General features: G+C 43.1%; 1 protein-coding gene across 8 annotated transcripts in view; it reads right to left on the bottom strand.

Moving 5' to 3' along the window:
- Nucleotides 1–16,259, bottom strand: part of LOC126162451 (E3 ubiquitin-protein ligase RNF13) — a 152,576-nt gene that overhangs the window by 70,981 nt on the left and 65,336 nt on the right. For all 8 annotated transcript variants that reach the window (XM_049918973.1, XM_049918970.1, XM_049918969.1 and 5 more), the window contains one exon: nucleotides 14,401–14,599. In XM_049918973.1, coding sequence (XP_049774930.1) covers nucleotides 14,401–14,599 — 199 coding nt within the window. The remainder of the gene's footprint in view (nucleotides 1–14,400; nucleotides 14,600–16,259) is intronic.

Here is a 16,259-nt window from a genome sequence, read left to right as displayed (position 1 = left end):
TGGGCACCAAGCAAGACTGACATCTGGAGGACCCAGGATAACCAACCAGTATGTTTCCACTGTGGCCGACCGGGACATGTGGTGCACTATTGTCAAGAAAGGTGGCGGATATATGACGACGCCTGCACCAGAAGACAGCAGTCCGATCTTAGCAGACGCCAACTCCGGGCCGATGAAGATGAACAAGGTGATGTGGGTGCAGGATGATGTAGGTCACCATCGCCGCAAGCTAGCCACTGGAGAGGACGCTCCCCAACACACTGATCAATGTCTCCATCGCTGTTTAGAAGCTCCGGCCGATCACCTAGCCGCTGCAATCTGGAAAACTAAAGGGTGTGACCTTCCTTGGAGGTGAGGCGACCGAAGAAAAAAATCCCCGGCCATCAATCACTACAAAAATGATAGGAAACTACGTTTATATCCTCATGGATGGCTGACCAGCCCAAGCTCTTGTGGACTCTGGAGCATCATATTCAGACATTTCGGAGAAGTACTGTCGCCAGTTGCAGAAAACCATATTCGTCGACAGAAAAACATCTCTGCTGAAGGTGGCTAAGGTGTGAGAGTATAAGGGGTTATAACAGCCCTTCGAATTGATCTTCTTACAAGAGTGTAGTCATGACATCATTCTCGGATGGGACTTTTTGAAAGCTTCTCAGGCAGTTACAGATTGTGGTCACTCGAAAGATTATGCTAGACGAGATGAGATACTGTGGACAGGAAGATGCGCATCCGAGCTTGTAGAGACTGTGTGCTGGATGAAGTGATCATTCCTGCAGTCAGTGCTAGAAAGGTAACTGTCACGTGTCATTCCATGCATCAACCCATGGATCTTGTAGTGGAATGTAAGAGAAGCATACCACTGAAGTATAACTTGGTCATCCCAGCCTCTATCGTCTCATTTAAGAACAGATTCGGTGAATTGTGGGTAGTTAACTATCACCGAGAACCCCAGATCCTTCCAAGATGCATGTGCACAGCAAACACTCAGCCATTAAATGCAGAACAGCTGAGCGTCTTAGAAACCTCCGATGCCAAGTCTGTGGGCACAACTGGCACTACCACTACGAGACAAGATCTTCTGGCTCGACAATCACCATATCTCACTAAGGAACAACAGGAGAAGCTACTTGCCATTCTTCAAGTGTTCTCTGAATGCTTCAATCCAAGGTGAAGAGCAAATCGGACAAATCGAGGGTGAAGCATCAGATTAGCACTGGAGACCATCAACCAATAAGCCAGAGAGCATACCATGTGTCAGCAATGGAACGTCAAATAATTTGTGACGAAGTAGAAAAAGTGATGAAGAATGACATCCTTCAGCCTTTGCAAAGCCCATGGTCGTCACCAGTGGTCCTCGTCAGGAAGAATGATGGCAGTTGGCACTTTTGTGCTGATCACAGGAAGCTAAATAAGATAACCAAAAAGGATGTTTACCCTCTTCCAAGAACTGACAATACACTAGATTGTCTGAAGGGGGCTAAGTTTTTCTCAACCATGGACATGTACTCGGGATGCTGGCAAATCAAAGTTGATGAGGCTGATCGTGAGAAAACTGCATTCATCACTCCTGAGGGCCTATATGAGTTTAAGGTAATGCCGTTTGGTTTGTGTAATGCACCAGCAAGTTTTGAACGGATGATGGATAATCTTCTAAGGCACCTGAAGTGGACGATGTGTCTTTGTTATTTAGATGACATTATAGTGTTCTCAGAGACATTTGATGCACATATAACAAGACTGAGGGCCGTTCTTAAGTGTCTCCAACAAGGCGGACTGAAACTTAATCCAAGAAATTCTCTCTTTGGAGGAAAATAAATCACAATACTTGGACACCTTGTGTCAAACGAAGGTGTGTGGCCAGACCCAGAAAAGGTGAGATCTATAACAGAATTTCCTATCCCTGAAAGTATTAGGGAAGTGAGAAGCTTCCTTGGATTATGTTCTTATTACCGTTGTTTCATCAAAGACTTGTATCAAAGCCAGGTCACTTCAAGAGTTGTTAAAAGTGATGCTAAATTTATCTGGAGTGGTGCTCAACAAGATTCTTTTGATGTGCTGCAAAAAGCTCTGATGACTGACCCTGTACTTGGTCTGTATGATGAGAGAGCACCTACAGAACTACACACAGATGCCAATGGGTATGCGATCAGTGCTGTTCTGGTGCAAATTTCAGATGGAAAAGAGAAGGTTATAGCCTAAGCTTCCAGGACACTTACAAAAGTCGAGAGAAACTACGCAACTACAGAAACAGAATGTCTTGCTGTGATCTGGGCATATGTGCAAATTTCGACAGCATCTCTATGGCAGGACATTCACAGTTGTTACAGACCATCATTCACTTTGTTGGTTGACAGGTCTTAAGGTTCCAACAGGACGACTCACCAGGTGGGCACTACATCTATAAGAGTATGATATTACCATAGCATACAAAAGTGGAATAAAACACCAAGATGCCAACTGTGTCTCAAGAAACCCTGTGCAAGACCATCAAGACTTTGATGAAGGTAGTGACTGTCTCGCTGCACTCCACAGGATCTCTCTGCTGAGCAGAAGAAGGATGTCAAGATATCTGGTCAGAGGATGTGAAAGGACAATTTAAGGTAGTTAATGGATTACTTTGCAAGAAAAACTTTGATCTGTTTGGAAAGAGGTGGCTACCAGTGATTCCTAAACACATGCGCTTAGATGTTTTACAGAAATTCTGACACACACCTGAGGCTGGACATTTAGGATATACGACAGAATCTGCAAGAGATTTTTCTGGCCATCACTATGTGTCACACTGTCGAGAGTGATAGAGGAGAAAGGAAGTTCCTCAGAAACCACCTGGCCGACTCATACCAATTCCACCAGCAGAAACGCCCTTCCAGCATGTTGGGATTGACCTCCTTGGACGATTTCCAATGTCTGTGAGTGGCAACAAATGGATTATTGTTTGCACTGTTTATCTGACATCTTATGCCATTATAAAAGCCGTGAAAACAGCCAAAACATCCGAGATAGCCAAATTCATCATGGAAGACATTGTATTAAAACACAGTGCCCCAAGGTCATTAATTACAGATCGAGGGGAATTTTTTCAATTGAATCTTGTGAAAGAGATAAACCATTGGTGCAACATTTCTCATCACATTACGACTGCCTACCATCCGCAAACAAACAGGCTTACTGAACGCCTTAATAAGACCTTGGCCAACATGCTATCAATGTTCGCCAATGTTGAGCAGAGCAACAGGGATGAGGTGCTACCTTTCGTGACGTTTGCCTACAACACTGCCAAACAAGACACCACAGGATTTACGCCATTTTTCCTGGTGCATGGGCATGAGGCGACTATGATGATGGACACTGTGTTTCCGTTACGTCCTGATGACGTGGATGATGACTACATCGGCCAGGTGTTAACCAGAGCTGAGGAAGCTCAGCAGTTAGCTCGACTCTGCACGCTCAAGAAAACCATCACCGAAGATATGACATGAGCCACCGCCCTGTTGTCTACCAGCCTGGTGACCTCGTCTAGATTTTCACTCCTCTTCGGAAGGTTGGTCTCTCTGAGAAGCTACTCAGGCGCTACTTCGGACCTTATAAGGTTGTAAGACAGTTGTCTGATGTTACTTATGAAGTTGAAGATTTCGACCCCGACACAAGATGATGAAAGATCAGAGATACGGTCCATGTCCTTCGAATGAAGCTCTATAAGGATCCTTCAACCCAGGGTAAATTCGAAGCTCCAGTGACAGGCAACAATCTGAAAGGTGATGAAGAGCATAGCAGCAAAAGAAGTTCTAAGAAGATCACCACCAGGGCGAGAGTCAGTCATCGGGAGTTGGAGTATGCAGGACCGATGACTCGTCCCCGGACTAGGACGATGTAACATCGAGATGCTGTTCTCTTAAGGAGGGAGCAATGTTGCAGAAGAAGCTAAGTAGCACCGTGGTGTAGTGGTGATGATACTAAACTGTTGCATGGAAGGTCGCGAGTTCAAAACTCACCTGGACTGTACAATTTTAATTTCTATATTCGGTTCGAGTACATTCTGGAAGCATCCACAAACGTGAAGAATCATTGTACTGGAATGTTATGTAGCTGTATATATACTGTATGTGTTCTGGCCGGAGGCAGTTCACTCTGCACTCTTGTATGTGCAAGTGCTGAATAAACCTTCGTCAAGTGAAGTTAAGTGTTCATCATTCATCTACTTACACCTTCTTTTATGTGACAATATTATCATGCTATAAAAGGGTAATCTAAGTTTTGCACAAGTTATACTTTCTAAATCTGTGCATTTTGTGGCCAGAAGCTTTTCTCTGTCAAGAAAATGCATCATATTTGAACCCAGAACATTCTTAAGAATTCTACATGAAGAATATTGGTCTGTAATTTTGTGGGCCTGTTATTTTACCCTTCTTATACATGGGAGTCACCTGCACTTTTTTCCAGTCCCTAAGTAAGGGGATAATGCTCTGAAATCGAATTGGGAGTCCATCTGGAACTGGTGACCTGCTTGTTTCCAACTCTTTCAGATACTTGCCAAAGCTAGGGATGCCTATTTCTACAATCTCCATACAGGACTTTGTGTGACAGTCATAAGATGGTACATTTGTACAACCCTCTTGTGTGAATGGTTCTTTCAAGCATGGAATTTCAAACTTAAGCTTACCTTTCACTGTCTTCTATTGCTACACCACAATGGTCGATGAGTGACATACAGAAGTCTTCAAACCACTTACTGATTTTATGTAGCACTAGGATTTTCTAGGATTATGAGCAAGATCTTTGGCTTCTGCATAGCAGTGGAAGTTGCTGTACACTTTGAGCACCAATGTTTTTATAGATGCAGATATTTCTACTAACTTTGACTGTCAACATTTCTGTGTTCATTTGTGAACTGAGAGTGCAACAATCCCTGCCTCCTCAGCATTTTCTGAATTCTGATATTAACCTACAGTTTGTCTTTTTCATTATTAATCCCTTTCCTTGGCACATTCTTCTCCACAGAATGATTCACAGTCAGTTTAAACTCCGCCCATAATTCCTCTATGTACATCGTATTGGACTAAATTACGTCCATTCATTGGCTAAGTAGGAATAACAACAATGTAGGAAAAAGACAGATTGCTACTTACCGTGAAGAAGCTAAATTAAGCAACCAACAGGCAGACTTAAAAGAAACTTAAGCAAATATTTCGGCCACAGCCTTCATCAGCAAAAGAGAAACAGAGAAGCACACACCATTGATACTCACAAGCAAGCAGACCTCATGCACACATGACTGCCAACTCCAGTAACTCAGGTCAGAATGCAACTATAATGTGGGATGGCAGCAGCAGTCTGGAGTGGCCAGGGAAGGGTAAGCGATAGTAGTGCATCAGTGAGGGAACAAAGGAGCACTGTCTGTCAGAGAGTGCAGGGACTAGAATGCCAACAGGCATGGTGTCAGGAGGTTGCAGGGCAGGGAAGTGGAGAAAAAAGAAATGAAAAGGAGACGAGCAGAGAAAGATGGGTGATTGCACTGGCAACAAAGAGACTAGGAGGTGAGAATGAAGAGGAGATGATATGGCAGAGGGGGCAGAAACTATTGGATGGAGAGTGTGGGGACAGTATGTTGCCATTGGTTGGAGACGAGAATGTGTTTTAAGGAAAATCCTACTGGCATGGTTCAGAAAATCTGATGGTGGAGGGGAGGATCAAGATAGCTCAGGTACTGAAATAGCCACTGAAATCCAACAAGTTATGCTCAGCTGCATGTTGTACCACAGGGTAGTCTACGTCGCTCTTGGCCATAGTTTGGCGGTGGCCCTCCATCTTGGTGGACAGCTGGTTGGTAGTCATACTAACATAAAAAGCTGTGCTAATGGTTGCAGCAGAACTGGTAAACGACATGACCATTTCACAGGTAGGCTGGACATGATGGGGTAGAATAAAACTGTGACAGGACTGTAGTACGTAGTGCTGGGTAGTTTGATTGGTCAGGTCTTGCACCTGGGTCTTCCACAGGGATATGATCCTTGTGACAAAGGGCTGGTAGTGGCATAGAGATGGGCTATGATGTTGTGGAGGTTGGGTGGACCATTTTAGGAGGGGTGGAGAGGATCTGAAGTAGGATGCCCCTCATTTCAAAGCACAATGATAGGTAACCAAAGTTCTGGTGAAGGATGTGGTTCAGTTGTTCCAGTAAGGGTCTGTACTGGGTGATGAAGACAGCATTCTTTTGTGGTCTGTTCTTGGGGGTGGTGGGAGGATTTGGTGATGTGAGGGGAAATTGCACAGGAGATCTGTTTGTGGATTAGGTCTGGGGGCCAGTGCCTGTCTGTGAAGGACTTGGTGAGACCCTCAGTGTACCGACCAAGGCACTTCTTGTCACTGGAGAGACATTGTCCCTGTGTGACCAGGCTGTATGGGAGGGATTTTTTGTTGTGCAGAGATGATAACTGTCAAAATGCAGGCACTGTTTGTGGTTGGTGGGTTTAATATGAATAGAGGTGTGGATGAAGCCATCAGAGAGAATGAAGCAAACATCTAGGAAGGTGGCACACTGGGTTGAGTTGGACCAAGTGAAACGGATGGGAGAAAATGTGTTGAGACTATGAAGGAATTAAGATAGGTTGTCTTGAACCTGAGTCCCGATCATGAAGATATCCTCAATGAACCTGATCCAGACTAAGGGTTTGACATTTTGAGAGGCTAGGGAGGCCGCCTCTAGATGGACCACATACAGGTTGGCATAGGAGGGTGACATGCGGGTGTCCATGGATGAGCTGTAGATTTGTTTTTACACCTTCCACTCAAAGGAGAAGTAGTTGTGGGTTAGCATAAAGTTGGTAAGGTTTATGAGGAATGAGGTAGTGGGTCTGGAGTCTGAAGAATGTTGGGGAAAAATAGTGTTCAATAGCGGCAAGATCATGGGCATCCAGATGTTAGTGTACAGGGAGCTGACATCAACAATGATGAATAGTGATCCAGAAAGTAAAGGGGCGGGGATGGTGGGGAGTTGGTGAAGGAATGGTTGGTATCATTGATGTGGGAGACTAGATTGTGGGCAACTGGTTGGAGGTTTTTGTCCATAAGGACCAAAATTCTTTCACAGGGCACAATAATCAGACACTGAGGAATCCAGGATGCTGGGTTTGTGGATTTTGGGGAGCATGTAGAAAGCAGGTGTGTGGTACGTTATAGGGGTGGGGACTGAAATGGATTCAGGAGAGAGGTTATGGGAAGGGCCTAGGGCTTTAAGCAGGGGACTGGAGGTTGTGTTGGACTTCTGGGTTGGGATCACTGTGGCAGAGTTTATATGTGGAGGAATCAGATAATTTGTGGAGGCTCTGAGTCTGTTTAGGTTACACGAACATCCTCAGACAATGGCGTTACAAGGCCTTCTGCCATGTATTCACTGCAGTTCATAACAACCTTTGTCTTCAGGTAGGATGACTAGGTCAGGACTTGCTTTGAGGTTGTGCATGGGTATTCTTTCTTCTGCCAAAAGGTTGGTATTCTGAGGAAGAGACCTGGGGAAGGATGGTGAGGTTGAGCTAGAGGCAAGGAATTCCTTGAAGGTGACCAGTGGGTGGTTAGGTTGGAGGGGGGGAAGGATCATGGTTGGATGGTGGTATGAACTGGGAGAAGGAGGTTTCAATGTAGGAATTAGGTAGGTTTTGGTTGGAGGGACTGGCAACAAAGAAGTGCTTCCATTGCAAGGATCAGGAGAAGGAGAGTAGTCTAGCATGGTTAAATTATGTGTACAGCTAAAGGCAGTGCCTTCGCACAGGACTGAAGGCAACTTCGGATAGGACTTAAACTTTTTCTGTGGAGCTGAGGGTTTTGATGAAAACATTAACAACAGTGCTGTGCGAATGTTTCGGCTCTGGATTTGGTAGTGTGTTAGCAATCAGTTTTGGAGGATGTGGCAAGTTTAAAAGTTCAGATAGGCAGAGTTTAGGTGCTATGAGGGATGGACAAGGAGTAACACTGTGGGTAGAATAAGGGTTGGATAGTGGTGCCCCAAGAGGGCAGTAAGATGTTAGCAGGTTCAATAATTATTGGAGCTGGTGTCTGGAATGCTTCTCCAGGCACTGGAGAGCAAATGACTTAATTCCAGAGATGTGATGTAGGGAGCAGGGATTCCACAGAAGTATCCTCTTGCAGTGGAAGGATAGATGGTTCTAGGGTACCTGAGTCATTGAGATGTGTTTTTGCAATTCCAGGCTTGTGAGGGCCAGGGATTGGTGGAATCTGAAAAGGTAAAGGTCATTTTGAAAGGAGGCATGGGACCCACAAAAAGAAATTTTTATGGTTAGGCTTTTTGGGAGGATTCCATGGTTTAGGCAGCATTTAAGAAATAGGATGTGGGACTGTGTTTTAGCCAGGGAAAGGGATAGTTTTCTAAACTGGTGCAGGAAGGTGGAGCAGGGGTCCACTGTGGAGCAAAATAGGTGTTGATGGTTGTGAGAGAAACTGGATAAGAGGAAAGACATGCAACAGATATATAAAGACATGTATAAATACGCACAGGTATGCAAAAGAATGCACAGATTTTCAAAAATACACACAAATAGTAAAAAACTATGTGAAACTACATAAAAATATGCACAAATATGTTAAAAATGTACAGTAATGTGGTGGAAAAGGAACAGATGAAGTATGTAAGAGTGTGTGTGTGTGTGTGTGTGTGTGTGTGTGTGTGTGTGTGTGTGGTGATAAGAAATGACAAGGGGATGGGGAATAGGGTTAGCAAGAGGATCAAAAATTGGTGTAGCACAGGGAGGCGTGGAAAATAAAATGCTAAGGTAAGTCAGGATGAGGGATGAAGTGGGAACAATAAGGATAAGTATATTTATAATTACTAGAGGAAAGAATCTGGGGCACCAGATGCTGCAACAACCTGTGCCACCATAAAGCCAGTGTTGTGCACAAACGATCACGTATTCAGTGTAGCTCGGAAGTACGTACAGTTTGGAAGTCAGTGAATAAACAAAGGAAAGAAGAAGACGAATGGACTATGAGAAAATTAATGCTATAGAGAAGAGTAACAAAGGGAAACATTAAGTGGTATGGCAGCAACAATCTGGAGAAAGCACAGACGGGGAGAGAATAAGAGGGTATGGGTGGGGGCGGGAAGACAGAGGAACACCATCTGGCATAGTGTGCCAACAGATGCGGCATCAGGCAGTTGTGGGGCAGGGAGGTGGGGAGAAAAGGAGTGAAAAGGAGAGGACCAGGGAAAGATGAACGAGTGTGTTGTCAGAGGGTGGCAAGCAAGGAGGCTGAGAGACAAGAATGGGGAGGAGGCAATAGAACAGAGGGGGTGGAAACTACTGGGTGGAGGGTGTGGCGGCAGTATGTTATCAAAGGTTGAGGCCAGGATAAGTATGGGAGTGGAGAATGTGTTGAAAGGATAACACCCATCTGCACAGTTCAGAAAAGCTGTTTGTGGAGGGGAATATTCAGATAGCCCGGGTAGTGAAGCAGACATGGAAATCAAGCAAGTTATGCTCAGCTGCATGATGTGCCATAGGGTGGTCTACTTTGCTCTTGGCCACAGTTTGGCAGTGGCCATTCATCGTGGTAGACAACTGGTTGGTAGTCATGCCAATATAAAAAGCTGTGCAATGGATGTAGCAGAGGTGGTAAATGACATAGCTCCTCTCACAGGTGGTCTGGTCCCTGATGGGGTAGGATGAACCTGTGACAGGACTGGAATAGGAAATGCTGGGCATGTGGATTGGGCAGTTCTTGCACCTGAGTCTTCCAGAGAGATATAATCCTAGTGGCAAGGGGTTGGGATTGGGGATGGCATAGGGATGGACTAGAATGTTGTAGAGGTCAGGTGAGTGATGGTACACCACTTTAGGAGGGGTGGGAAGGATCTTGGGTAGGATGACCCTCATTTCAGGGCATGACAATAAGTAATCAAAGCCCTGGCGAAGGGTGTAGTTCAGTTTTTCCAGTCTAGAATGGTACTGGGTGATGAAGGGAGCACTCCTTCACAGCTGGTCCTTGCGGATGGTGGAAGGATTGGGGGTATGAGGGGAAATGGCACAGGAAACCCAACCCCATTAGGGGCTGGGCCACCTACAAAAGGACCCATGTCATTTACCAGCTCTGCTGCAACAACTATACAGCTTTTGATATTGTTATGACTACCAACCAGCTGTTCACCAGAATGAACAGGCAACGCCAAGAGCAAAAGTGACCGCCCTGTGATACAACATACTGTCCCTACACCCTACATCCAAGTTTCCAACCCCCTCCATCTTATCATCCCATTCTCATCTCCCAGCTTCTTTGTTTGCTACACTCTGACAATGCAGTCACAAACCTTTTCCCACTCCTCTACTTTTCACTCCTTTTTTTCCCACCTCCCTGCCCCACAACCTCCTGATGCTGCACCTGTTTTCATTCTACTCTCTGCACATTCCACTGGACAGCATTCCTCTGTCCCCCACACGTAAACTACTGTCTCTTACCCTTCACCACCCCCTCCAAATTTGAATTCTGGCCTGAGCTGCTGGAGTTGGCAGTCATCTATGCGTGAGGTATGCTTGCGTGTGTGTTTCTCTGTTTCTCTTTTTCTGATTATGTGTGTGGCCAAAAGCTTTTTGTAACTGTCTTTTAATTGTGCCTGTCTGCAACTTAACATGTCTTATTTGTGGTAAGTAGCAATTTATGTTTTCCTACATTGCGTATGTGTCTATGTGAAGTTTCCATTGTTTCATTGGCTAAGTAGGATACTAACATCTACTTACCTGCTCTTTTCAGATTCTCCTGGGCTTCTTGACATACTTATGAACTTCCATAAACATTGTTCCTGTGGTGACCTCACGATAATTAATCTCTGTCTACAAGCTAAGTAAGTGGCTTAAGCCGTAAAATTCAAATTAGGAGTCCTCTGGACCTTGTGGCTCATTTGTTTTCAACTCTTCTGGTGCTTATCAAAGCTAGGGATGCCTATATGACCTCCGTACAGAATTTTGTGTGACAGTCAAGTTAAGCTACTTAGCTACTAAGCAAGGAACCGACACTATTGCTGAGGTCAGTCCTGTTCACGGCTACAAGATCTAAAATATTTACATTGTTTGTAGGTTGTCAAACTAACTGCTCAAGAAAGTTTTTGGAAAATGTGTACAAAAGTACTTCGCAAGATTGTCCAAACCACCTGCAATGAATCCACAGACATTCCAGTCTGCACACAGTAAGCTAAAGTTTCATTCAAATAATACTGCATGCTTGGGGTACTTCCACACTACTGGGTGTACACTTCCTTTGAACGATTCTACAACTGCTACAGTGGAATCAGATTATCAGTGAAAATATCCAACAATTAATTTGTGTTCACCTAAACCGGTTAATTACATACCGATAAATTTCCCCACAGACTCAATTTCAACCTTGATAGACATAATATTTTTGCTGTTTCAATGAGCACATCCCCTTCTATGATATCTAACATTTCTTTTCATATACATTCTTTATATATTTTGGAGCTTTCTACTTAAAATTGCATCAAGCTCTTGGTTCCATCAGTTCCTTGTATAATTTGAACACGGCTGCTTTCTTGGAGGATGGTAAATTCAAGGACTTTGTCATGAATGTTTCAGCAATTTGCAGTGACATTTTAAGTGTCTTTGTAGGCAATCTGATTTTTCTTCTCTATTCATATTGACTGCTGAGTGTGCATCAAAGGACACTAGACTTTTGCTTAGCCTAAAAATAAAAATAGTGCACTTCACATGCACCCTGCTTTTTGAGTAGCTGCTTCCACTGTGTAGTGGAACACTGACCTTGAGGCACTCCATTCAGTTCCAAACCAAAGTACCCCTATCAGTTCTAGGTATGATACTGCTTGGACTTCTTTTCAGACGCGGGCAGTATTTCACTAAAGGCTAACACTGGCGGTCCTGACAACTAGTAACCTCCCCCCCCCCCCCCCCCCTCCTCCATGCCTGTTAGGACCATGCTGAAGGAGCAGCTACTTATCCACTTACAGCAGTTACTGTGTGGTGTGTATACTGCAAAGTACCCCCTCAGCACAGCTAATGGGCAAAACAAGCAACACTTTAAGTGTGTCATGTGAGACTCCAGTTTCTTTAGTACTGCTACTGCTACAATCCCAGGCAGCACCCAGCAGACTGCTGACTGTGGCCAACAGTGTCTTCAGCTGTTTGTGAACTGCAGCCAGTTCCCTCTGCATCCACACACAGTAAGCATACTCCCTATCCACCCTAATACTAAAATTCAAATTAAAACAACTTGTACTACTAAACTTCTTAAAATCACAAATGGAAGCTACTGGACTGAGAGTGTCACTGACACCAGTTCGCTGGGTGTTGGCAAACAAGGAGAATCTTTGCCACAACTTCTGCACAAAACTTTATGTAGGCACGAGCTCCAATTAGTTATTCACTCAAATGGGGGGAGGGGGGGGGGGGGTTGGTTAGTGTTTAACGTCCCGTCAACAAAGACGGAGTGCAAGCTCGGATTAGGGAAGGAAATCGGCCGTGCCCTTTCAAAGGAACCATCCCGGCATTTGCCTGAAACGATTTAGGGAAATCACGGACAACCTAAATCAGGATGGCTGGAGACTGGATTGAACCGTCGTCCTCCCGAATGCGAGTCCAGTGTGCTAACCACTGCGCCACCTCGCTCGGTATTCACTCAAATGAATGGCCAATATCGACATTGGGCAAGAGCAAAGTTGATCACTCAATAGCATAACTTGTTGCCAAGCATACCTCAACAGGTCTGAATTCAATACCTGTTTCACAACTGCCTCCCTCCCAATACAAGCTTCTTTGAATTATACAGATGGGAATTGTCCTTGCAATACATCCTACCATCTTTTAATCATCCTGACCTTACTCTCATGTAACCCAGCTCCACCTCTCTCTCTATTCCTTCTACTTCATTCTTTTAATCTATTTTCTGCACAATCCTTCTCTATTTCTTTTTACCCTACCTCCAACCCCCACCCCCACCCCTCTTACAACAGATTCCTCCATCACGGGATGTGCCACAACTTTCCCTGCCTGAACTAAGGTGGTCTCATTGGTACCACACTCCTACCCACTTCCCTTGCTATTTTTTCTTCCCAGCTGTCTGCCTCGTTTCCCTCCACACTGTTCTTTCCCTCTACATTACCTTACTCGTCTCATTCCATCTGACACAATCCTCAACTCCTTGCTGGCTGTAGTGGTGAAAGTACAGCAAAAATACCACTCGGAAAATTAAGACATTGTATTATGACAATGTTTTGTAACATTACTGTCTAGGTGGTATTTTTGCTACACACCCTCACTGTTCTTTTCAGGTTTGTGAATATGTTTTATAAATAGTGTCTTGAGAACTTTATCATTCACAACATTTGATATTTTTCACATCAGGAAGAGCTGTGAGCTTATTTTTTTACTTACTCTATATATTAGCTCTTCCCATCATCAAACTTATTTTTTAATTGAGATAATATTTATTTAATATGTACATTATACATTTCACACTGGTTTGAAACACTACATGCATTGTTTTGGATAGATGATTCTGCAATTTCAGTATGCAAGATTGCTTCGTTTTCAAGTTTCTCCTCTACCTTAGTTATGCAGATAACTGTCATGTCCTTGTTCATAATGGAGCACCTTCTTGACTGCTGCACATTTATTTTGCAGCCAAGCCCCCCCCCCCAAAAAAAAAAAAAAACTAGTAACAAACTGTAGCCACTGGCTCTGGAAATTTTGTGCCTCTTTTCAATCATACTGCATTAAAAATGGATTTTGGTATAATACGCACACCACTTCACTATCCTAGGCTGGTACAGAGACAAATCAAAGATCAGTTTTCATGCTCAATCTGGATTCTCCAAGGTCCTAATACTGTTGTATCCACTGCCATGCCATGCACTGAGGAATATCACACTATGTTCCAGGCTGTGTTGCAACCAAAATTTCTTATTAAACAGAAAAGTCCTTATTTCCACCTCTCAGTGAGCAAATTACTGAGAATCGGAGAACTGTTGAGAAGTATATATAAAGAAGTGGATTGCAGGTAACCAAAGTTGGTCTATTATGAAAAATTTAGTAAGTTCTTTAGATGTCTCATTTTAAAAGCAAGTGATGCTCCTATCACTGAAGGAACATCTGTGCAATGAACACTTATGCAACATAATATTGTACAAATATTCAACAATAATTGGGATTTACTGTAGTGTAGAACAGGACTCAATGCCACAGATGGAGTGTGTGGTAGGAGTAAAATTCTTCATTTATTGCATTTAATATTCTTAAATGTTTGTGTTTTACTAAATAAAGAAATTGTGTAAAACATTTTCTGCCAGTAGAATAATTCACCAAATTCCGTATTACTCACCTTCCACTTCTCTCATTTCTTATAGAATCAAAGTGAAATACTCACCGAGAATACTAGAATTTACATTGTGGACTATTGCAGCACTGTAGTTGGCATTCTGTGCATTCCTAACTTTGCTTTCAAAGGTGCAATCACCCCTTTTGATCAGTACCATCCATACAGCCAGGAGATCTCCATCGGAATCCTGTGGCGGTGGCTCAATGGGAGAGCATGCATTTAGTGGATTAGCAAGGACCAACATTCCCTGCATCAGAAAAAATTTTCACTTGCCACAGAGAAACTGATTTGTTGTTACATTTACTTTTCTTATCCAGAGATACTCTCCCAGTTTAAGTATTTTTAACACAGAACAGCTTCTGATACACAATAACACCAAGTGGTGCAATAAATTCAATACTCTTGATCATGTTGAACCCACAGTTGACATTAATGTTACTGATTACTTAAAACCATCTCAGCTGTAATTTTACACATTTATTGTGATACGAGCTGTTTCATTTCTTTGAACACCTTCAGGTTTCCAAGTTGTGCTGAAGTCACAGCATAGCTGGTCTGGTTTGTCATATGTAATGTTGAAGCTTCACCACAACTCAACAACCTGAAGACATTCAAAGAAACAAAACCAGCTGTAACATAATAAATGTGTAAAATTTGAGCATGATGTGGTTTTCTTTAACCATTACCACCCAATACCAGTGATGCAAAACTACACATGCCAAACCAGAAAATAAAGGCTGATGACAGCATAACAGAAACCTCTGTACAGAAACACAGCTTAAAATAAAAAAGCAATGGAACAAAGAGAGTAAACTATATTCTTATAATCACATTACTATCCACAGCCTACACCAAAATCTCAGATATCTGACAAGAAACTCAAAGAAAAGCAGTTTTTCCATGAATATGAAACATTTGACAATTTCTAAGGAAAAGCAACATTCATTGCGGCGTAACAGCACTACATCTGTATGAAGTTAATGACAGAGATAATAAAGATGTGAACTGTTATTGTGGTATAAGCAACAGTGCATTGCATCTCACTTATAAGGCATCATCTACTGCAGGCAATCTTTACGCTGTGACTCCAGAAATAGAAGGCAGAAACAGCAAATCATGTGACATTCGGAATACAGTGAATAATCCTGTTTGATGACTGCTACAACAACTGTGGAAGGCTTGAGGTGCTATTGCTGTGTATGTACATTGCACAAGGTGTGTTCAAAAAATAACAGGAATATTTGTTTTTTTGCAAAAATATTCATTCATTTATATCAATGTTACCCCTCTCAAACTACTGCTGATTAGATATTCTACATTGTTGTTGGTGTTTTTTCCAGTCCTATAAAGGCTTCTAAAACCCAATCTTTCAGATACCTTTTCACTCTCAGAAACACATTTTTTAATCTCATCTATGGTTGTGAATCAAGGCCCTTTTTTTGTGGACAGAAAAGAGTACACAAGCAACAAAGTGTGACACAGATGCATTATTAGTCTGCAAAATCCGTGAATTCTTTTGTCACATATTTGGAACTTTTTTTTCTCTCTCTTCACAGTTCTTCATGCAAACCACTTTGTATTTTTAAGTATTATTCCTTATTGACTGTTCAGCCTTGTGGCAAGAACTCATGATGCACCATGCCTTTACAATCACAGAACACAGTGAGCATAACTTTCACATTTGATAGCACTCGTTAATGTTTTCCTCTGGTCTTAGTGATCCAGAATTCTTCCGTAGGAACAACTGAACAGTTTCAACATTGTATCCATAATCGCACATTTCGTCAACTGTTATTATACTTATCAGGAGTTCTGCATCACTGTCGACTTCATCTAGTTCATAAAACACACACACACACACACACACACACACACACACACACACACACACACACACACACGGGGCT

Source organism: Schistocerca cancellata, chromosome 2 (genome assembly GCF_023864275.1).
Source record: "Schistocerca cancellata isolate TAMUIC-IGC-003103 chromosome 2, iqSchCanc2.1, whole genome shotgun sequence".
Taxonomy (NCBI): Eukaryota; Metazoa; Arthropoda; class Insecta; order Orthoptera; family Acrididae; genus Schistocerca; species Schistocerca cancellata.
The sequence above is the reverse complement of the archived record's forward strand: the minus strand, read 5'-3'. Positions and strand labels throughout refer to the sequence as shown.